Source organism: Balaenoptera ricei, chromosome 19 (assembly GCF_028023285.1).
Source record: "Balaenoptera ricei isolate mBalRic1 chromosome 19, mBalRic1.hap2, whole genome shotgun sequence".
Classification (NCBI taxonomy): domain Eukaryota; kingdom Metazoa; phylum Chordata; class Mammalia; order Artiodactyla; family Balaenopteridae; genus Balaenoptera; species Balaenoptera ricei.
The window spans coordinates 29588378-29611902 of record NC_082657.1 but is presented as its reverse complement, the minus strand read 5'-3'; the positions used below and the strand labels follow the sequence as shown (position 1 = coordinate 29611902).

The 23525-nt window shown below is 52.8% G+C and overlaps 1 protein-coding gene across 2 annotated transcripts in view; it reads left to right on the top strand.

Annotated features, from left to right (window-relative positions):
• Window positions 1-23525, top strand: part of ZNF423 (zinc finger protein 423) — a 335079-nt gene that overhangs the window by 39545 nt on the left and 272009 nt on the right. For both annotated transcript variants that reach the window (XM_059904839.1, XM_059904840.1), the window contains exon 2: window positions 20815-20874. In XM_059904839.1, coding sequence (XP_059760822.1) covers window positions 20815-20874 — 60 coding nt within the window. The remainder of the gene's footprint in view (window positions 1-20814; window positions 20875-23525) is intronic.

Genomic DNA, 23525 nt, shown 5'->3' with positions numbered 1-23525 from the left:
GTTTAATGGGAGGATAAGGGGAATGAACAGAAGGAGAAACAGGACCCAGGCAGGGGAGCCTCGGAGATGAGCAGAGCAAGATGGGATGGCTGTTCTCTTCAGGGAACTGCCCCTGCAGTCAAAGAGCCTCCGCTGGCTCTATGTCCAGTGTTGTTTTGCTCAAGGATCCGTCTCTGAGCAGATCTGAGCATCTAGCCTGGCTGTGTCCCAGGGGAAGGCAGGGCATTTTGACTGACAGTCCATCGAGGTCCAAGTGGGTGAGAGATGGCTCCTTAGGGCGTAAGAAGCATGCTGAATTAGAGGCTGGGGCAGTAGGTACCTAGTGGGCCACACCCTGCCTGACTTCATGTGGCCCTGGTAGGTTGTCCTGCTGTCTTGGAAGGTCTAGCGGTCCGGGGTCAGGGTCAGGGTGGGCTGAGGGCGGAGTAGGCGGTTGCCCATTAGGCTGGCTTTGGGTCATGGGGTCGGATTCACCCAGTCATGACGTCTAGGGCATCAGGATGGGAGGGCCCCTGGGGGAGACCCCGTGTAGCAGTGCACAAAGGGACAGAGGAGCCAAGAAGGACAGGAGTTTCCCCAAAGTCCCACAGCCTAGCAGGGCCAGACCTGGGGAGGTGACCAAGAGGGGATGACACGGCATTGCTTCCCAAAGTGCATCTGGGTACCCCCGGTGGTGTGGCAGGGGACTTTAAGTAGAATACATATAAACATGAAAAAAAATTAATTGTTAATGAATGCACAAGGCACAAAGTTAAATACACCCCAAGCCACCCACTTCCCCTCCTTGGAGGCCACTCATGTTACTAGGTTCTTGTGTCTAGTTCAGGAGCAGTTCCATGTATGTGCACACATGTGAGCAATGTATGTATTTTCTCTCTCCTCCTCTATGCAAATAGAAGCACACTATACCGCTCCTCAACTTTTCTCACTTTCCAGTCTGTTAGATGCGATTCCAAATCAGTTAATTTAGTGCTTCCTCAATGCTTTTTAAGTTAGCTTTTTATTGTTAAAGTTTCACATACCAGTCATAAGTGTTCAGCTCACTGAAGTTTCATGATGTGAGCATATCTGTGTAACCAGCATCAGATCAAGAAGCAACCTGGCCAGCTCCCTGGAGCCTGTCCCCTGCCCCCATGCCCCCTTGGGCACCAAGGGTAACGGGCATCCTCACATGGACATTTTAGGTTTGAATACCTGTGTATTTATTTTAATGTGTTTTTTTAAAAATTATTTATTTATTTATTTATTTATTTATTTATTTATGGCTGTGTTGGGTCTTCGTTTCTGTGCGAGGGCTTTCTCTAGTTGCAGCAAGTGGGGGCCACTCTTCATCGCGGTGCGCGGGCCTCTCACTCTCGCGGCCTCTCTTGTTGCGGAGCACAGGCTCCAGACGCGCAGGCTCAGTAGTTGTGGCTCACGGGCCTAGTCGCTCCGCGGCATGTGGGATCTTCCCAGACCAGGGCTCGAACCCGTGTGCCCTGCATTGGCAGGCGGATTCTCAACCACTGCGCCACCAGGGAAACCCTTAATGTGTTTTTGAAAAAACTAAACCAGCCCATCCAACTTGAGATTTCCCAGGTATTATTGCTTTGGATAAAGAGTCTTGTGCTGGAACCAAGGCCCTTGACTTGGGGAGACATCAGAATCACCGGGGTGCTCAATTCCAGGAGTGATGATGGGACAAGCCTGAGGTTACCCCCGGGGGCCTTGTCTCCTCCAGCTGCTGCCCTTAACCCCAGCGGGCCGCCCCCCCCCCCACCCATTTCCTATGAGACATTGGTCATCTGGTCTGGAAGCCCCCATAGGACAGGCAGGGAAACTGAGGGAATTGGCTCAACATCTTAGCCTAGTACGTCCCAGTCTATACCAGTACACTGGCTCTGTCCTCTCCCAGTCAGGCACTGGGTACTTGGACCCTGTAGAGCATCACCAGGTGGAGGGGGTACGTGGATACGTGGGAGCCAGGACCCTCTGACCCAGTGGTGTGGCGTGGGGTTTTAGAGCGTCCAATAAGCCCGGTTTGAATCCTAGCTCTGCCACTTGTTGGCTGTGTGACCGTGGATGAGTGTTTTGACCTCTCTGAGCATAGATTTCCTCACTTGTGAAGTGAGGATGGTTAAAAACTCCCCCGAAGGGTCACTGTGAGGATTATATGAGCCCGCTGTGTGTTAAACACCCGGTCCAGTCCTTGGTGTTCATGCTCAGTGAACAGTCATGCTGGTCACAGTTTCAATGATTGTGCCACAGGGAGGTCTTCTCCCTGCTCTCAGGCTAGGAGGCGCAGGGGAAGAGGGAGAGGAGAGCGGGGACAGAGGTCCGCTGCCCCTGTGGCATCCATCCCAAATGAACAAATGGTTCTCAGCGGGGCCTGGGGAACGGAATCTCTCCCTGGCTGGCTGTGGCCAGCCGGCCCCAGGGCAGCTGTCCTGTTCCCAGATCTGGGGTTCCAGGCTGGGTGGCTAAGGCAGGCAGGTTGGGCGGGGGCTGGGCAGCTGACAGAGCTAGGAGGCCAGCTGCAGTCCTGGAGTGGAGCAGAGAGCCAAACCGTGCCTTAACCCATTCTGTTCCTCTGGGGACGGCTGCTCTTCCAGGCCCCTTCCTTTCAACTGCCTCATGTGCCCTGTGAGTTCCTTGTTAGACCAGGGGTCTCCAGCATGCAGTGCAAGGATGCTCTCTGGCCTGTGAGAAGTTTATTGGGCCTGTTTGAAAATTGCAGTGACTCATATAAACATTCAGATCTCTGGCCTTCCCAGGAAAGCCAGAAGATCTGACCCACTGAGCATACTCTGGGTGGCAGCTTTGATTGGTTGGGAGGTGGGTCATTCACAACCCAACTCTCCCCCCGCCCCCCAGTAGTCACCTCTGGTCCCCCTGTGGCCATTTGAGATCCTTGTCTAGAAAAGCTGGTCAAGGTCATCTCTAACCTCCTCTCCTATCTGAGCCTTAAATTCCCCAGGGGTCTCTCTATGTGCTTGACCCCCTCCCATGCCAGTGGCCTCACTACCTCCTGAGCAGACCTTCCCTCGTAGCCTCTGCTGAAAGAATCCTATCTGTTCCTTCTTGAAATCTCCCTGTAGTGACTTCTACTGGTTGGTCCTGGTTTGACCCCTTGAGACCACATAGCAAGCTCTGTCCCTCTTACCTGTGACTGCGCTTCAGATGCCTGAAGACGGCTCTGGGGTCCCCCTGCGCTTGCCCCTCTGGGCTGAACAGTGTCTCTTCCTTCACTTTCCCTCCTAAGATGTGGTTTTGAGACCCCCCATTACCCTGGCGCCCCTCTTTGACCACCTCCCCGTGGGCCCGTGGACTTCTTGCAGCTGGCTTTCCAGAGCCACCTTGCACAGCCGAAGGCTGTGAGGACACAACTGGGGTTCCACTTCTATTAAAAAAAAAAGGGAAATGTAATGCATAGGAAGTGTTCCATAAGGCCAGCCGCCCCAGAATACCTGCAACATTTGCAAGGAGGAGCATCCTGGGACAGTTTTATTTTTCTTTGTACGCCCACGTGTCTTTAAATTTTTTCCCCCTACAATCTGGGGAGTTAAAAAGGGTAAAAAGCCAAGGGCTTGGGGTGACTTCACTTTAACCAGCTGGTAGTGATTGCCTGCCGAGGCAAGGCCCTGGCTGGGGGTGAGGACAGAGAAGGAGGCAGGATGGGGCCCTGGCTTGGAGGAGCTCACAACCTAGGGCAGCCTCGCGTGCTCAAGTACCCCAGCTGAGTGCGGTGAGAGAGAACTGGGGGGACCAGAGGAGGAGGTGTGGAGGGAGGAGGGGGGTCTATTTACCCAGGGGTCTGGAAAGGCCTCTTGGATAGTAGAGGTCAGGTGGGGCCTCCAACGTGGAGGGGGGCATTTTAGGTGATGGGAGCAGGAGGCCATGTGGATGCATGGGCTGGAGCATGGATGCATAAGCTAGGGAAGGGTCTTCAGGGGCAGAGGGACTGGGGCCGGCTGGTGGCAGGCCCTGGATGCAGACAGAGGACTCTGAAGGTTGTTCTGAAGGTGACAGCACGACAGCAAGAGTGGCGATGATTGGAATAGCAGCGGTGTGCTGTCTCTGGAGACAGAGCTGGGCGGCTGGCTTTCCTAATCTGCAGCTGTGTGACCTTGGACAAGTCATTTACGATGCTTAAGCCTCGGTTTTCTCATGGGAAACAGGATAAGGGGGCTATGAGGATTAAACAAACGATTGCCCCCAAAGTGCTTAGCCTTGTGCCTGGCACCTGGGGCGCCCTGATGATATTCTGCTCTCTACCTATCACGGGTCTTCAGTGGGCTTCTGGGTGCTTTTAAGCCTTATACTGAGTTTATCGTGCTTATAACTGTCTGACGATGAGTAGGGGCTGGTATTTCTCCCATTTTACAGATGTGTACGCTGAGTCAGAGGTGCAGGACCTACACCTAGGCCTGCTGGGTTCCACGTCTGGGCTCTTTCAATTACACTGCCCGCCTCTCAGAAGGTTTGGGGGTGGGGTGCCTATCGTGGGGTTTGTGCCTGGCCCAGATGCCTTTCCAGAGCATCTGGTTTCCAGAAAACTCTTTTTAACCTAATGAGGAGGGGCTGCAGGGCGGGTGTGGGGGTCTGTTGGTGGGTACCGGGCCATGTGGAGAACTGGCACCGTCTTCTGTTAGGAGCTCAAGCATCCGTCATGGGCAGGTAAGTTGGAGTCTTGACCTCGGCTCCCATGGGGAGCTCCCTGGGCTGGAATATTGGGAAGAGGGGCTGCAGGCTTCTGTTTTTGCCTGGCCCTCAGGTCTTTCGGTGCCCATCTGGCCTGGGTACGTTCATCTCTTTGGCAGGGCCGGGCTGGGCTTCAGGGTGATTTCCCTGTCCTGGGGGTGCTCTGGGGCCTCCAGGTCTGAAGAGGGGCCCGGGGGCCCGTTGAAATGACCACTGCCCAATTCTCCATTCTAGTAAGGAAGTGCCGGCTGCATTAGCTTCTCGGGGTGCTGCCTGTTCCTTCACACCCCCAAACCGGAGTGTGTGATCGGCAGTGACTAACGCAGTGGGCAATGCTAACAGCAAGGGCGCTCTGGCAGGTCCCTGGAAAGAGCCCAGCCTTGGAGTCCGGGCTGGGCGGGACAGCCGCGTGTGACCCACAGGCTCTCCACTCCCTGGGCCTCAGCTTTCTCCTCTGTGACATGTGACACATGGGGTTGCCCATCCTGACCCAACACCCTCAAGAAGAAAATGTGATTCCTTCAGGGTGTGAAGGTGTGTCGAATGCAGTAAAGCTCCATGCGAACGCCACGGCTTTGTTTGTGGAGAGGTCTCTTAAGCTAAGACCACCACCACCCCTGCCCCTTGGTGGGCACCATCTATTGGGCTTTTACTGAACATCTGATGCCATGCTCTGCATCCTCCTGTGTCATGTCATTGCCTTGCAGTACCTCTGAGGGCTTGATATTCGTATCACCCCATTTGACCTGTGAGAAAGCCGAGAACAGCCGTAAACCACTGCTGGGTTCTACCCCAGCTCGTTAGTGGTAGAGCCAGGCCTCGGAGCCAGGGTCCGCCCGATTACCAACCCTGTGGTCTCAGCTACTGGAGTTTCCCGATGGGGAGACCTCACAGGCCAAATACAGCGATGAGCTTCCTTGCAGAAGCATGAATAAGAATGGAAACCGAGGCACCTAGACCAGAGAGCTGGGTGTGGCAGGGCAGGACCGGGGGCCCTCGGGCTGAGCTCTGTGCTGTAGAGGCCCCTCGGTGGCCGTCCACAGTGGGGCGAGGAGCCCGCGAGCAAGGGGGTGTGCTCCCGCTTCCAGACTACTCTGCAGGTCCCCAGGACTCCCCCTGCCCGAGTGGCCCCAGGCTGCCCTGGGCATCCGTGGGACTCTTCCCGTGTATGTTTCCCCCGGGGTCGACCGGGCCTTCAAGGTGCACATCCCCAGGGTCAACGAGGGGGTTAGGAAGGGGGTGGGACCGGGGCAGGGTTTGGACCTGTGGGTGCCTCTCTCAGCGAGGGACGGAGCCGGGAGTGGAAGAGAAGGGGTTGGGCTGCGGGCTGCGGGCGAATGTGAGACGGGGCCCGAGTGAAGGGCCGGCCGGGTCCTGCCAGCTGGATGGCTGAGCCTGCCTGACGGGCAGTGGGGGAGCTCCCGTGTTTGCCCTGCTATGAGGCCCTGGTGGCCAGTCCCGCTCCAGACTCCTGGACCTTATTGCCCGCCTTGGGAGCATGCTTCGGGGGCCATGGGCCTTGGTAGAGGCACTGAAATTAGTCCACAAGAACAGGGAGCATGGATGGTTCTCTCTGGCTGTATGAACTCACCAAGAGGGCCCCCTTTCCCACCCAGAAGCCAGGGCGCGTGCAGAGCCAGGAGAAGTAGTCACAGCTGTACGCGCAGGTGCAGGATGGAGACCTGGGGCCTCGGGAGCCTTTCTCATGGACGTTCCTTTCTTCCTGCCATCCATCCTTCTCTCACCTTCCTCAGGGTCTGGGGGCAGGGAGACCTGGCTGTGAATTTTGGTTCCACTCCCCACGAGCTGCACCTTGTGTCACCTGAAAGCTCTCTGAGCTTCTCGGCCTGGTTGAGAGAGCTGCTTGGGATACTGCGAGGAGCCTGGCCCCGGCAGGGCACGTGGGGCGTGTGCAACAGTTCAGCCTACCCTGAGTTGCACGGAGCAGCCGCCCGAGGGTCTGGGCCGGCCCCTGCCAGCAGTGGGCCAGATGTGCTTTTTCGGGTGGGGCAGGGGGAGCTTCTCTGTGTGGGTGTCCTCGCATGATGTGTGGGCTGCTATGTTTTGATCCAAGGGAGCCAAACTGATTTTCCTGGCCCATCTCTCCTCCATCCAAAGCAGAAAGTTAAATAAACACAGCCAAGTATTATCACAGGACGGGAGGAAAATGAACTCGGTCCCCATGGGCGGCCACATCTGGCAAGTGTTGGGCCTCTCAGGACTGTGGGATGAGACAGATGCGGTTGCGGGTAGGAAGGGCTCAGTATACCCTCTACCCAGCCAGGAGCCTTTTTCCAGGGCTCTGTGCCGGCCTCGGGGCCTGGGGGCTGCAGGCCGCTTGCCTTCATCCTTTGCTGCGTCCTTTGCTGTCCCCCTGGCCCTTTCTGGGGCCTTGCCTTTGGTGGGGCTCCCCCTGCGTCTTCCTGAGGCTGGTGCTCCCTGGCCCAGCTGGGTGCTTGCACTGGGAAGTGGTCTCAGGCTGGTGTGGCCCACGTGCTCGGGCTCTGCCTGGTGCAGGGGGTGACCGGGCACACTTGGGAAGCAGCTTACTTGTCCAGATTTTCCGTCCCCCACTCAAGGCCGCGGTGGGCCCACGAGCTAAAAGCTGGGGGAGAGTTTGTAGTTGCCGTATCCCCTGCCACCCCCTGCTCAGCAAGACCCTTAAATGGGCTGCGTGGATTTCTGGGGTTCCACGTAGGACAGCTGCAATGCACTTTTGGGGTGGGAGGAAATGAACAGGTGTGCCCCCCCATTCATTTATTTATCAAAGGTCGCCTAGCACTTTCCATGCCTGTGGTCCTCAGAATGTGACATTCTGCGTTCCTGAGTCCTGTGGTGGTACAGGTGGTTGATAGGTGAATGAGTTTTTTTGGTCCATACTTATATATTTATTCCACGATTAGGAAAATGTTACTTTATATGTTTATTCTAATAGCTATTAGAAATGTGTTCCTAGCACACCAAATGTGTGATTTTGTGAGTAGCGCTGCTTAGAAGGAGGCTAGAAGATAAGGTATTAAGTAAAAGAAGGGAGTTGATGTGAAACAAAGCATCGGTCACACTCGGTGTGACAGGAGGTGTGACTTGGCCAAGCTCCCAGGGGAGGTCTGGGGAGGCCCTGCCAGCTCTGGGGACCAGACGGCTCAGGAGAGCGAGCCCAGGGAGACTCCTGCCCTACCCCGAGACGATCATCCTCTCAGGAACTTTGGGCAAGTTTGGATGATGTAAGGCCTGCCTCGGGGAGATCAGCTGCCAGATGGAGGTGCTCAGGGCCCCCTGAAGGCCTCCATGTGCGTTCTAACCACGGTGGGTGGGCAGCAGGGCTGAGCTGAGGGGCACATCTGTGCCAGTGAAATGTCCCCCTTCCAAATCAGACTTATTAAAAGTATTGACTCTTTAAACTGCAAAGTATTATGATTGCCCCTACCCCAGGGACATCCCTGTGGAATTACAACATGTTAGGGAATGGTCATTACAGTTCATTCCTGTGGAAGACTTGGGGCTTTTGATATGAAGAAAGAGATGGAGGCTGGTCTGTGGGTCCAAAATGTAATGAAAACACTAACACACACATGCGCGCATGCACACACGCACATGCACACACGCACATGCACACAAACACCAGTTTTCAGTAACAGACTCGGTTTCCTCTTTGCTTGTGTCTAAGATAAACCACATGTATAACAAGGTACTGACATTTATTTATAGTATGTTAGCACAGAGGATAAGTTGTTAAGGGGTCATAAAAAAATATTAGTCTCTACTTTATGGTGCTATTCTTTAAGTGAAAGTGGAAAAAAGGCGAGTGGGATTCTGGTCTCACCCCCTCCTTTCTTCCCACCCTAAACAGCAAACAGATCTGGGCAGATGCTGTTCCCTTCTCCCGCGAGTGAGGGGCGGGGGCCCCAGGCTGATGTTCCCTGACCCCGTGGCCCTGGTGCCCACCTTCACGTCCCCAGCGCTCAGTGGGCCGCTTCCACGCACCCCTTTGTGTGGGGTGTTATTTCGGCCCCTCCGTGCACGGCAGAGTGTGCCCTCGGCTTTGTCACCTTCCATCAGAGTTGGACAGCTGGTAGGTGAGAACCCAGTGTTGCCACCGAAACAGGATGTGGGAGCCAGACCCCATCGTAAATTCACATTTATATGCTGCATGTTTCTGGTTAACGAGACCATGCAGGGGCGACTGTATGAAATGAAATATATATATGAACAGGGATATTAACCTCAGGAGAGACAGGATTAAGCATGAGGGCAGCCTGGGGGGCCTGGAGCCCTCCAAGTGTTAAGGCCCAGGCAGGTGGGTCCCCAGAAAGGGAATTTTCAGGAAACATCCCAACCCTGAATGGTTTTGCTGGGGGCATAGACACAATAGTCTTTTTTTTTTTTAAATTAATTAATTAATTTATTTATGGCTGTGTTGGGTCTTCGTTTCTGTGCGAGGGCTTTCTCCAGTTGCGGCAAGCGGGGGCCACTCTTCATCGCGGTGCGCGGGCCTCTCACTATCGCGGCCTCTCTTGTTGCGGAGCACAAGCTCCAGATGTGCAGGCTCAGTAATTGTGGCTCACGGGCCTAGTTGCTCCGCGGCATGTGGGATCGTCCCAGACCAGGGCTCGAACCCGTGTCCCCTGCATTGGCAGGCAGATTCTCAACCACTGCGCCACCAGGGAAGCCCGACACAATAGTCTTTTTTAGTGTTCTCACTATGTTCCGGGCACTGGGCTAAGCACTTTACCTGTGTTATTTCACTTTGTCTTCAGAACAAATGGGAATTTTATTACCCCCACTTTATGGATGTGGAACCAAGACTGAGAGGCCGAATCCAGGCCCTGGGGAGCGTGGGTGACTGACCTAGGCTGACACCCCCAACACTGACCTCGCAGACTGGTCTCTGGAGGGTTGCAAAAAGAGGAGTCATTTCAACCCCACCTTCCCCATCAGCTGTGGCTTTTCTGAGGCGGTACAGAAGGCCTGGGAACCTCAGGCCATCAATTACCATTTGTTCAGCACAGGCTGAGAGACATGTTGGGTCGGTGGTAGCGTGTGAGCTTTGGAGCCATGTGAGCTTTGGCTGCAAATTTGAGCTCTACTTCCCATTGCTTGTATAATTTAGCCCAGTTAAAAAAAATCATTTAGGTCCTGGTTTCGCCATCTGTGAAATGGGCACCATCACCCTTTGTCAGGTCACTGGGAGGATTAAACATAAATGTGATAATGTGTGTGAAGAGCGTTAAGTGATTGTTGTTTCTAGTGTCACTGATATGTGTAGTCTTGTGTCAAGTGAGCTGGAGGGTAGGAGAAAGAGGAGACATAGGGGGTCTGCCTAAAGGGGCTGAGAGTACAGTTGGGGGCAACACATTATGCTGTAGGATCATTTTTCTTTGCCAGGCACCTGAGTATTGGGCTCAGGACCATGTGCCTTATAAACACCTTCTTCTTTTATCCTCAGAGCTACCTTGCAGGATTGTTATGCACAGAGAGGTTACTTAATTTGTCAGGGTCACACAGCAAACCATGGCACATGGGGATTTGATCCAAAGTCGTCTTTCTTTGGCAATACGCTGCTGCAAATGAGGCTAACGTTAAGTCCAGGGCCAGGGTGGTCAGGGAGAGATTCTTGGAGGAGGTGAGCCTGAGCTCTGGGCAGTGTTTCTGACCAGGGAAGAAGGGTGGTTATGTAGCTGGTGGTCAGGCTGACCCTGGAAATTTGGGCAAGAAGCTTGAAGCCCTGTACCCACAGGCAGAATCCAAAGTAGGGCTGGGTGGGGCCTGGTGGGGTTGCCTCAGATTCCCCCGAGTTTATATCAGTATATTTTCTGGCTTAGGCAAATGCAATTTAATTTGATTTTCCTGAACTTCATCTTTGAGCAGGAAATGTTTTATTTACATTAAAAAAGAGACCCACAGACTTTAGAAATTTTTGTCCATGAATATCAGTCTTCCTAAAATAAGATTTACATGTCAGTGTAAAAGGAAATCAGAGTTTTATCTGCAGTTGGAGTAGAAACTCATCCTAGCTCTAGGCTGGAGGCTCCTCTGGGGCTATGACTCTGGACAGGAAGACCCCACGTCAGAGCGCTGAGCTGTGGGCTGTGGGTGGGAGTTGGTCCCTGCTGTCCTTTCACCTTTCCTAGCTCCCACCGCCTCCTTCATGCTACACTCTGGGTCCTTATTGTGTCCACTTGTTTTTGTCTTAGAGATTGGGATTCCTTTAGCATCTTCCATCATACCGTAGTTTGTTCATCCATTCATTCATTCATTCATTCACTCAGCTGTCATTATGTGCCAGCCCCCAAGGGGCACAACAGTGGTAACATTTGTCACCGTGGAGTTCACGGTGTGAAGGTGGAAAGTCAAAGTCCAAGTCCGTTTTCTCATCTTTCTCATAATACCTAGCTCAGAGCTAGGTCACCTGAGGCACTCAGTGCTTATTTAAGGAGGAAAAGGCCAAATACACGTTGGCAGTATGTCTCAAAAACCTGAAAATCGGCAAACTCTTTGTCCTAGTAATCCTGTTTTTGGGAACTAATTCTAAGAAAAATCATTGAGCAGGCTTGCGGCCGTGTTTTATGTGTGTGGATGGCTTTGCAACGTGGTTTCTCTTACAGCCGAAAACAACTAGCAGTGGCCTAGGTGTCCAGCAACAGGACATTGGTTAAATTAGTCCTGGAGCCTCCTATGATGGGACTCAGGCCACCATTAATAACATCCGTGTTGGTCCATGTTTTTGATGTGAAAAGATGTTCATTGTATATTGCTGAGATAGGAAAGCAGGTTCCAGAATTGGTTGTGTTGTTCAACTGCATGTGTTGTTTCAACTTTCTATAAAGTTGTAGCAATGCATTTATACAGGGAAAGTTGTGCTTTTAGTTTCCCCATTTTAACTCACTATTTCCTAGTTTTCTACATTGTACATGGAGCGTTTATTTCAGAAACTTTTATAACAAGAAAAAATATGCTTAATCTAGGACACAGTAAGAGAAGGGCAATGCTGAGTGAATTCTGGGACATGGGGCCTGAGCCTGAGCAAGACAAATGGGGTAGCTGGGGAGAGCCAGGAAAGTGCCCCTGCGCCCCCCGCCCCCAGCTTGGTGCCCGCCCTCTGTGGCAGTGCTTCTTTAGCTGGTGGTGTGCTGACTATGCCCATCTTTTCCCAGCTCCGCGTTCAGCAGCGTCCTGTTCGGTAGCTTGACAGTGGCTGTGGTGGGAGCATTTCACTATAGAAAGTGGCAAACACTGCAAACCAGAGCCCTTTTCCTCCCTGGACCACTGTCTTCTTAAAGATTTACCACACACGACTGTCTCACATGGTTTTCCTTCTCTCCCCAAGGACTTGTGTGTCTGGGAGGAGACCCCAGAGGATGAATTCTCTTCTTGGGTTCCCTGGAGCTGGCACAGAGAGGGACTTACCGAGTCTTCTGTAAATTTCAATCCCTGGGGGGAGAGAGAGAGAGAGAGAGAGAGAGAGAGAGAGAGAGAGAGAGACAGAGACAGAGACAGAGACAGAGACAGAGAGCGAGAAAGAGACAAAGAGAGAGACAGAGAGAAAGAGAGACAGAGACAGAGAGAGAGAGACAGAGACAGAGAGAGAGAGAGAGAGAGACAGAGACAGAGAGAGAGAGAGAGAATCAGATTTTACGCTTTCATTGGCTGACTGCACTCAATGTGAACCGAGCTGCTGCTTGCAGAAGTAAAACAAAGGGGTAAAGAATCCCAGTCCTGGCTCCACCTCTCCCGTGACCTTTGGCAAACTGCTTAGTTTTCTCATCTGTAAAAGGGGGTTAACAAAGGTACTTATCTCATAAGATTGTGTAGGACAGTGGTTCTCAAACTCTAGCAGGCATCAGAATCACCTGGAATGCTTGTAAAAATACAGATTGCCAGGCCCCACTCCCAGAGATTTTGCGTCCCTCTCAAGCTGCCAGGTGATGCTACTATTGCAGGTCTGGGGACTACATTCAGAGAAGCACTGCTTTGGGCAATTAAAAGTATACAAAGTGCTCATCACAGCACTGGTGAGAGCTCAGCAACATGTAGCTGCTTATTCATAGAAGAACCATGTGGTAGGGAGCGTTGTCTATGAGGACTCCAGGGCTTGGGAGCTAGAGTATTCGAGTTCAGGGCTTTTGTTACCTTGTCTGCCCCCCTGGGTGAGCTGTTTCTCTTCTCTGGGACTTTCTTTCCCCTTCTGTGAAATGGGTGAGTAAAGCCTTGACTTTCAGGTAGCAGCTGAGGAAATACCTGTAAGCGCCCTCTGGTGCTGGGTGTTTGTGGCTTTGAGCTAAAGCTATACTTGGAAACATCGCTCTGGCCTTGTGAGCCCATGGGCCGACTTCTGGACAAATGTTCGGGCTCCCCGGGCTTTATTGCCTCATCAGAAATGTGGGGGTTTTGAGGCCTCCCTTAGGCGGGAGCGGGGAGGATTAAATGGGAGCCTGTAGGTGGGATGTTCAGCATAATGCCTGGGGCCACTGGGGCTCAGTGAAGGTTGCTCTTCTAGGGGAGAGTCCTGGCTCTGGCCCAGATCTACTCCAGTTGGACACACCCCTAAGAGTAGTGTAAGGTGTGTGTGTGTGAATGTGTGTGGTATGTGTGTGCCGTGAAGAGGTGTTTGAACGGAAGGGAAGCTAAGGACCAGGACAGAGAAGGCCAATAGATTTTAACCCACTTTGTTGAGGCTTTTGAAGCTGCATCTGTGCCTAGTGAGAAAGAGTGCCTTGATTAATTAGCAATGCCTACCACGGGTGCAGGATAGGGGAGCTGGCGCAGGTGTGCCACTTGTGTTCTATCCCTGGTCTAGTGAAAAACCCATTTTTCGAGTACTTAAAGAAAACTTGAAATGTTTCACATTTATTACCCTATGTTTTCCATCATCACTATCATTATCATCACCATCATTTTCATTTTATTAGGGAAGGGTGGAGGAAAGGAATCAAATTTCTGCAAGTTTCCCCAAAATATAGATTCTGCTGAGCTTGTAGCTTCTGTTCCTTCTGCGGATATCTCCCAGTTCTCCTTTGGGGTGTGTGGGGTGCAGATGGGGGGACCCAGGAGGGAGAGGGAGATGAGCTGGCACAGAAGCTGAGCCCCTTGGCTGTGATCTCCAGATGGTCCCACACTTAGGGACACCTTCCCTGCACCATGGCGGGGACTAGGAGGCCGTGATGCCTAAAGATCCATGGCCCTCACTGAGCCCTTCCTGCGGGCGGTAGGGGTGGATCTCGGTGGGAAACTTGATCTCACTGTTGAGCCCTCCCATCTTTACCTGCAGAGTGAAACCTGCGCAGCCACGCCAGGGGGAGAAGGGGCAGCTTGAGTTATCGCAGTAACGCTAATATTGACTGCGTGTTCACCTTGAGCCATGTGCTTCGGGAATACCACTGCATTTAGCCTTCTCGACATTCCTGTGATGTGGGTACTAGTGTTACCCCCATTTTACACAGGAGGCAACCGAAGATCAGAGCGGGTCAAGCATCTTGCCCCAGATCTGACGGCCTGTAAGCGGCAGAGCTAGGGATGGTCCTGGGGAGCCCTATTTCAGGGCCCGCTCCCTGAATCCCTTTATTCTATAGCTTCTCTCCAGATACCCTCATCCCACTCATCTGTCCTGCTAGATGAGCTCCGTGGATGACTTCTGGAAGAGTCACTTTCCTGGTGAGGATGGACCAACTTCTCTTCTGGAGTTCTTGGACTACTCCTAGAGCCCTGTGTGCTCCCTGTGTTGTAGATAAGCGAGGCAAGGAGAGAAAGGGAAGACAGTGGCCGAGCGAGATCTAGGCTTCCTACCCCTCTGCCCCAGATAGGCCAGGGGAACAATTTATGAAAATTTTCAGTAACCTTTCATGTTTTCATAGGTGCTGGTTCTAAAGTAGGCATTTAAGGGGAAAGTTAAATATTACCAAAATTGCTGTAAAAATATATTACAAAGCAGCCGACTTGTGGACCCACCCACTATCTCTCAGTAAGTCTATGCAACAGTTTTTCCTCCAACTTTGGGACATACCACCTTTGTGTGTGTGTGTGTGTGTGTGTGTGTGTGTGTTTTTAAAATTATTTATTTATTTATTTATTTATTTATGGCTGTGTTGGGTCTCCGTTTCTGTGCGAGCGCTTTCTCTAGTTGTGGCGAGCGGGGGCCACTCTTTATCGCGGCCTCTCTTGTTGCGGAGCACACGCTCCAGACGCGCAGGCTCAGTAATTGTGGCTCACGGGCCTAGTTGCTCCGCGGCATGTGGGATCTTCCCAGACCAGGACTCGAACCCGTGTCCCCTGCATTGGCAGGCAGATTCTCAAGCACTGCGCCACCAGGGAAGCCCTGTGTGTGTGTTTTTTTTTTTTTTAATTTTTATTTTTTCCTGTGTGTGTTTTTAAAAGCGCTAGATCTGATGGCAGAAGGCTTCTCGTTAGGAGCCATGTTGTCCAAAAATAGATTGCTTTAAATCCTAGACCCATCTTCCTGGTGGTGAGGTGCTCAGGTGACAGGGGTGTGGACAGACTGATGGGAGGGTGCATAGAGTCTCAACCCTTCTCGCACCCTGGCTCTGGGCAGGCGCTCATGGAGGAGAATGGCAGGTGGTCTTACCTACATCATTTAAAGTGTTAGTTTCCTCTCTTTTCAGCAAGTGGACGGGGAATCGTGGAGTTAAGTAAATGGGTTTGTGATGTGACCCTGTCGCAAGGTCTTGGCTCCTCTGAGGGTCTGAGCTTGGTGTGAGGGGGCTGGCGTTGGGGGGCTTGGGTTGTTTTAGCTTTGGCTGCAGAGGGCCTGTACTCTTCCATGCCATGACTCTCCCAACCCCATCCACTGCCTGTCCCTAATCCCCACCAGAGAGGAGCCTGGAAAGCGTGGGCCCACTGGTTGAGTTTGCCCCTGACCCTGGTCATTTTGCCCTGAAGCCTGATGCCAGAGATGGTCATGGGCTATGCTTTATAGCACATCTGTGTGAATTAGAAAAGAGGCCAGTTGTGCCTTTGTGCAAAAACAATGGGTACCCCTTCCTCTGGACATTCATAGCCCTGCACCAGAACAGATAGACTGTGGGCTAAATTTCAACCCTCTCTCACCACCTCTGCTGGGCCTCTTGTGCAGTGTACAACCTGCACAGCCGTACACAGTAGTCTTTCCTGCTTTACACTTTTTCGTTCCTTGAGTTTGCTTAGTACTAAGTCAGGAGTGATACTCCATTTCATGCTTGACAATGAGTCTGGGCTCTCAATGTGTCCTTTACTCTCCTGGGCCCTGGCCTGGTGTGGGTGAGAGGGTTTCCCCAAGGCTGAGCCGAGGAGAGCAGCCATGTGCCCCTTGCCGGGCTCACCACCTCTGCTGGGGCAGGGATGCCTCTAGGGAGCCTCTGTCTGGCCAGGGTAGGCGCAACCCTTCCCTAAGGGTAAGATGATCCCTGGGACAAAAGCCAGCAAAGCATAGAGTGGTCCCTTCAGACCCTGGGACCACCAGCCAGAGGTGGGGCCAGCTGAGAAGACTCCTCAAATAAAGCCTTTTTTGGAGGGGCAGATTCTAGATCTTTTTGATGAAAACTATGGCTCCTTTCCCCAGAAAAGTGCCTAGCTGCACACATGTCCAGAGGCTTACATCCAGGAGCAGGGCCTTCTCAGATCCTTGAAGACAGGCTGAGCAGCTGGCCTGTTGTGGATTTTGCGGTAGGGAGAGGGGCTTTGGGGGCCCTGCTGCCCTGCTGGAGGCCTCCTCTGATTCTCGGATCGATGCCTGCCTCTGTTTGTCTCTCTCGTTCACCTCCTGACACCGTCTGCCTTAGCACTTGTGCTTCAGCTTTCCTGCCTCTAACCTACACCTTGTCTGTCAACCCAGATCCTGCCTGACTTTGATCAACCTCCATGTGCGGCCCCAGTCCTGCCCTGGTTCTAGGGCCCCGTTTCCAGCTTCCCACCTCAGCCCCTTGCCTCCCCTTTCTTTTCCCTTCCGCAGCTCCATCTCCTCTGCATTTTCAAGGTAATGGGGAGCCCCGAGGAGAGGATACTCCTCCCCAGGCCAGGAGCAAGTGGCAATGGGGAGGTGGCTTATACAGGCGCTCACCTAGCACCACCTGCCCCTGCTGGAGGGTTCCGTAAGTCCAGAGGCCCAGCACACAGGCTTTGGATCTCACTGGCATCTCATTGATGGTGGCACGGTCATCCTGGTGCATAGACGGGCAAGCTGTGGGTACTCCCAGAGTAGGGGGGTTGTGGTCGCTTATGAGCCCACTGCTGAGTTGGGGAGACAGCATCTGGTGGGGCTCACAGGTGTATACACCCATGGGGCAGTCAGCCATCACAACATGTGATCCCAGAGTAGAGAGAGAACACAGAGTTCTGATCTGTCTGATGCCCTGAGAGAGCCTCAGAATCTTTCTTAACACACCCCAGGAACCATGGTGAATACACTTTGTGCACTCTTCCATGTGAACATAGGCCCTGTACCTCCATTCCTTGCATACACACTTTGTCACGTATCCCCTCGTTTGCTGCTGCACCCCTACCCTGTGTGTTCACACTCACTCTGTGCCCCTTCCCCATGTGTATACACTTGTCCCCATGCGCCCTCCCTTTGTGTACATACTGGCCTTGTGCACCCACCCTGTGCTTACAACGCCCATCATTCACAGGATTGGATCTCCCTGTGCTCCCCTTGAGGCTGGGCACGGCGGGGGTGTGTACTTCGGCCTCAGTGGTGCCAAGTATCTTATAAATTAAAAAGTTAGAGGTGGAGTCTGGGGGAGTCCCCAGAAAGCCCCTAGCTCCCCTGGCTGGCTGGGCAGCCCCTTAGGGTGTTGTCCGTATTGGCCATTGTGCTGATCAAGTTTTCTCTGAGATGTTCACCCCTCGGTGTTCATCGTGCTTCTGCAGCAAAATTCCGCTTTGGGGATGGCTCGGGCCCCCCAGCAAGTGCCTCGCTCCAGCTGTAGGGGAGGCCTTCCTTGCTCTCTGCCTGCTGCCCTTGCCAGTTATCTTATTGTTGAAGAGACCAGCCTGGACAGAAGAGGCCACCTGGAGGGGAGGAGAGCCTTCTCACGTTCAGGGTCGGGTAGCACAGGGCCTCGTGATGGTTATGGTGGGGTTTGGCGTTCCTTTTTCTCATCAGGAGTGTATAAAGGATGGTGTGTTTATACCTTCAAAAACCATAATGTGGGCCAGGGGATGGGATGTCAGTGGGGTGAATGCCAGCAGTTGTAAGAAAGTGCATTCATGCCCATGTCACTAGGCGAGTTGGCCCATGGGCTCCTCGCTGTGAGGGACGTGGTTCTGGGGATGCTGGTGTGTGATGCGGCCGTTTGCCTGTAATCATGTCTGTCACTTTGGAATTCCCCAGGCGGCGGCCTCAGTTCGCTCTCCTCCTCTTCCCACCTCTGCAGTCTTATCGTCCCCGGAAACAGAGCCTTGAATCCTCCCAAGAGCTCCAGAATAGCAGATGTTTTCTCATTCTCCTTCCCATAATGGCTGAAGCCAAATCTTAGGGAGGGAAGGATTTGGCATCTTAGGGACATCCTCCGGTTTAACGACTTGGAAGGTCACACTTCCCAACCAAAGAACTGAGTGGACCCAAGTGTGGAGACTTTTGCCCTGATACCTGGAGTACGTTGAGGGCAAAGGGAGAACTAGGGTCGTGCATCATGTCTTGGTCCTAGGTACCCACACAGATCTTGTTGACAGTGTCCTATGAAATGGTAGCATGGTGACCTTACAAATTGGCAGCAACCTCTCAATAGAAGCAATATATATATTACATTGTAAAGTAAGTAAACGATGAAATGCGAAGGAAACTGATTTTCAGGTGTGGCCCTGAAAGCTGCTAACAACTGCTCCTTTCATGCATGGCCTGCTTCTGATCGCTTTAAGCATTATCCGCCTTGTGTTTCGGAGGCTGTCTGGCTGGAATCAGCTTAGTGAGTAATATCAATTTTGTCTGACTCGAGGTCTCGATTCGTATTTACAAAGCTGCATATTTGAAAACCCCACCCCAGCTGTAACTGGCTAAGTCAAACAATAGCTTTGGTCCCAACCCAGATCGTCTCTGCATTTCATTGTCTTGATGCCGAGTTTCTACTCTCAGAATGCAAACTTGGGAAGGAGAGAGCCCTGGGTTAGCATTCCTTGGCCTCTGCTCAGTGACGTGGATGTGCCCTTTTGGGCGAGCTGTTTCTGAGGGTTAAAAGAAAACATGCTCTCTGAGGCTCTGTGGGGGTGCTGGTGTAAGATCACGGGTAGACAATAAAGAGGGTCGGAGTCACGCAGAGCAGGACTTGTTAATTCCGAGAGCTGTTCCAGCCCTGGCACCAAACCCACCTGAGTGCTTGAGCCACTGTTCCAGTGGATGACAGCCATCATCTCATTGAATTTTCCCAATAACCCTGTGGCTTAGGTACCATTTTTACCTCTGTTTTTGAGATGGGAGAACTGAAGCCTAGGGGTTAAACAGTTTGCTCAAGGTCATATAATTAGAGGCAGAATCGGGGTTTGAAGCCGGTGTCTGACCACAAGCCCACCTGCTTGTTCCGCTCCCAGCTCGTCTGGCCAGCATGCTGTGTGCCTGCCTTCTGAGGGGCAGGTTGGGGTTGCTGCTTTCCAGTCCTGAGTCGCTAGGATTCTGGACAGCATCCTCTGGGTCTCAGGTGGACACAGGAGCAGCCTTCGAGACGGACAGTCCTGGGTTCCAGCCCCAACGTTGTGTGGACTCTTTCTAGCTGTAGGACCTCCGGCACGTCACATCACCTCTCAAAGTGCGTTGATGGGGATTAAACACACTGAGCGCAGTGCCTGGCTCACAGTGTGTGCCCATGCAGAGACAGCGACGTTGCAAAGAGAACAGGGTGGTACGTGGTGGCTTCAGCCTGCACGTGTGTAGAACTTCAGAGCCCATTAAATCTGAAAAATACTGTGTATGCACATTTTTGGCTTAAACAAAGTTCCATTTTACAAAGTCCATAACCCAGCTTTAATATTATTACATGCCCTAGACTGGGATTAATTCCAGGACAAGAGCTTTATTATGCTGTATAGAATTTCTCCTGTGTTCTCCTAGTGCATGGCCTTCAGGGCCACCAGCCTGGTCTCACACACCGGGCCGCAGGGTAGTGGGGACACCCCATCCCTCCCCAGCTTCATTCTGTGGCCTCTGGGGTGGAGTGGAGAATTGAGTCGCTTTTTTTCTTTTCTTTTTTTTTTAATAAATTTATTTACTTATTTTGGCTGCATTATGTCTTCGTTGCTGTGCATGGGCTTTCTCTAGTTGCAGTGAGCGGGGGCCACTCTTCATTGCGGTGCACGGGCTTCTCATTGCGGTGGCTCCTCTTGTTGCATAGCATGGGCTCTAGGCGCGCAGGCTTCAGTAGTTGTGGCACGCGAGCTCTAGAGCGCAGGCTCAGTAGCTGTGGCGCACGGGCTTAGTTGTTCCGTGGCATGGGGGATCTTCCCAGACCAGGGCTCGAACCCTTGTCCCCTGCATTGGCAGGCGGATTCTTAACCACTGCACCACCAGGGAAGTCCGGTGAGTTGCTTTCTGATGTCACTGGCCCAGGACTGCTGACCATGGGAGAGTCGACCCCAGCATGTCCTGAGGTCTGTCTGTGGGTCAGCTCTCAGTGTAGAGGATAGCACACCATGCTTTGCCAACCTCTGAGAGTCACTTGTTTGTTTCTTGGAATAATCGAGAAAGCCTTCACATCTCAGTGGTGGTCTAAGGGCTCTTGGTAGGAGGTCAGTGTCTGGAGGACCAGGGAGAGGACTGAGTCTTCACTCTACTCCTGTGAGTGTCAAATGGCTTTATCTCAAGTGGATACTCTGATTATAGATAGTAATGACCTGTAGCATTGTGTAGAGAAAGATTCTTATGCTGCGTCTTGTTTGAGGCAGTGCTGTGATCGATCTGTGATGTCTGCCAGGGGCACAAGGATGGGAGAACCATACAGATACAGCACTTATTTGCTGTTTATGTTTTGTTCTGATTATTTTACATCTCTGTGAAACCAACAAAGGCCTCTTTGTAGGCTTGACCCCTTTGCCCCCTGATCATGGGTATTATAGGGACCACCACAAATGATCCTTCCTCCTTGCCCTGTGCCCCACCCCAATGACCTGTTTGCACAGATTTAAAACTCACAGGCCCGTCTCTGTTCTCTCTTTTAGTTGAAGAGGGGGAGGCCTCGGACTTCTCGCTTCCCTGGGATTCCTCCGTGACAGCATCAGGTAAATGCCCAGGGGCTGGTGGGAGAGCTGGTGGGGGTCCCGGGGGGCTGGCTCAGGAACTCAGAAAGCCACCCAGCTGGTTATGGAACATATTCTTCCTGTCACATTCCTATCTCCAGTCCAGATTACACCGTGCAACACGATTTTTATATCAGTTCCATATGGTCAATAAAATCTATTACATACAGAGACTACTACGCCTTTATTCCCCTGGGGACCGTGTTTCCATCTTGTGGGTACATTCAGATGGGCCACCACACCCCCACTACACAGGCTTTGAAGCTCCCAGCCATGGGCGTCGCTGCACATTCATTCCAACCTAACTGCATAAAAGCTATTTTAATAGGACATTTAAACTCCAACCAAAATCAGAATTCCTGTATTCGCCTTCCTGGAAGGGGCTGCATTGTGCTCTCGGGCATGCAGACCTGAGCCCAGGCCTCCAGGAGTTGGTAATAGGCGGAGGTCAGACTTGTGGGGTGCCTGGCCGTTGGGGGGTGATGGGGGTGACTTGGTAGTCAGGGGACTTGGGTTTTGCAGCTCTGTTCTGCCCTAGCTAAGTTCCTTCCTGTGCCTCAGTTTCCCCAGCTATAAAGAGAGGTGATGAATGAGGATTTTCTCACTGTAAAGTTCTGTAATTTGGAGCTGCCCATGGAGCTTGGGATGGGAACTGGCTTGGGGTCCTTGGGAGCTCCTGAGTGGAGGGCACGGTGCTCCTGTTGGCTGTGCATCCAGCTAGCACCTTCCTTGGCAGCAGGGCTCTGGCTTCCTGTCTGGCAGGCGCCAGGCTCTCCTGCCTTGTCCCCTGCCCCAGGATCCTGACCACCTGACTCCGGCTCCACAGGGGAGAATCTTGGGCCTGAGAAGACCTACGAGGGAGTCATTTAGTCCCACCGCCTTCTCTTTTAGGTGTGGAAACTGAGGCAAGGAGGGAGGTATGATCTGGGTCAGTAGTTCCAAGAACGAGGTGTTAGGCAACAAGGCATATGAACATTTAATACTTGAATGGTTACACATTGAATTTGTGATTTTATGGCCACGTGTGATTTAAGATGATGCGGAAGTCATTTAAGTGAGAAAATTGAGTTGGCCAAGTTTTAAGTAATAGTATGTAATGCTTGGAGTCAGCAAAAATCATGAAGGTGGTTCCCAGATGACTGAAATTTGGGAAATGCTGGTACAGACTGGGCGGAAGGGGAGTGGGTGCCAGCACGCGAACCCAGGTTCCCGGACTCCTAGTCCAGTGCTTTTCGCAGCAGGATCTGTGCTGATTGGAGAGTCTGAAGGGTCCTGGCTGGGTCCTGGCTGACCCAGGCTTGGGCACTGTTGTGTCTGCAGGTGCCTGGCCCTTGGTGACAGGGGCTCCCTCCAGGGCAGGGGCTTTGTCTGAAGGCAGAATGGGGAGGTGCTCAAATTCTTGGGAGGAGAGTCCAGAGTTAGGACAGGCCTTGGGGTCCACACTGGGTAGGATAGGGGAAGGGGCTGTGTGGTCCCTGCCCTGTGGCCTTCTGTGCGGGAGAGATGCACTCCCCATGGCTGGAGGAAACACAGTGAGGTTATAAAGCTCCACATCTCATCCAGGCACGCTGACAGACTTGGGGGTCCACGTGCTCAGGCATGCAGCCAGCTCTGAAGAGGGTCCCCACTCTGCTCCGAGCCCCCGCACCAGGAAAGCACCCAGCCTGGTCGTGTCCCTATAAAGTCCTCCCTCCCAGCTGTTTTCCCAGTGGTGTCAGTGGCGATAGGACAGTCAAGGACAGCCGCGGGGTGCCAGGAGGGCGCTGGCAGTGTTGCGGTGGATGGAGAGCCCACTGCAGGGAGCGTCAGGCGCCTGGGTTGCATCCCTAGGGCCGGCCTGCAGAAGGCAGGGCAGTGCCAAGGGGCTGCATGGGGGCCTGCGGTCTGCGGTGCTCTGAGGCCACAGTGCAATGGCCAGCCCTCGGGCCTCCGGGGGCGCTCGGGAGTGGCGAAGGTTGTGGGACTTGCCCGTTTCCAGCCAAGAGCTGAGCACGCCCCACGCGCGTGTGCAGGAAGAGGTGCACCGCTCCTTGTGAGTCCCTCCGGCCCTCAGGGACTCCCTGGTGCCAGTCAGCTTTGGATCGTCTGCTCGGAGATGGGGAAAGGGAGGGCAAAGCATCCCGGGCATTGGATAGTCCACAGCTGGGCAATGGATTGTTTTGTTTTCTTTGGCCCGTTTCTGATGATTTTTTTACAGTGCATTCATGTGATAAATTTTCCTTCCCAATTCTGTTGGGCTTGGGCTATTAAAGTCAGCTTGTATTCCCTGAGCACGGGGCTTGTGAGATGGAGCAAATCCCGGGTGGCAGGATGAGGTCGGTTTGGGAGGCAGCCCTGGAGCCGGGCGTGGATGTTTAGTGAACACTTAACTTGGTATGTGCCAGGGCATAGAGCAAAACTTTACCTCCAGTATCTCATTGGGCCATCATGACAACCCTATGAGGTGGGTGCTGTTTCCAGCAGCAACTCCAGAATTTCTCCATGGGCTGGTTGGGGGCCGCCATCTGGTAGAGGACAGGGCCAAAGGCCTGGTTGAAGCTGCTTTAGTATAATGCTTTTCATTAAGCTGAGAAAATGTCACTTGGCTGCATCAGAAAATGGGGGCAGGTGCCAGAGAAGATTATGGGGGAGCA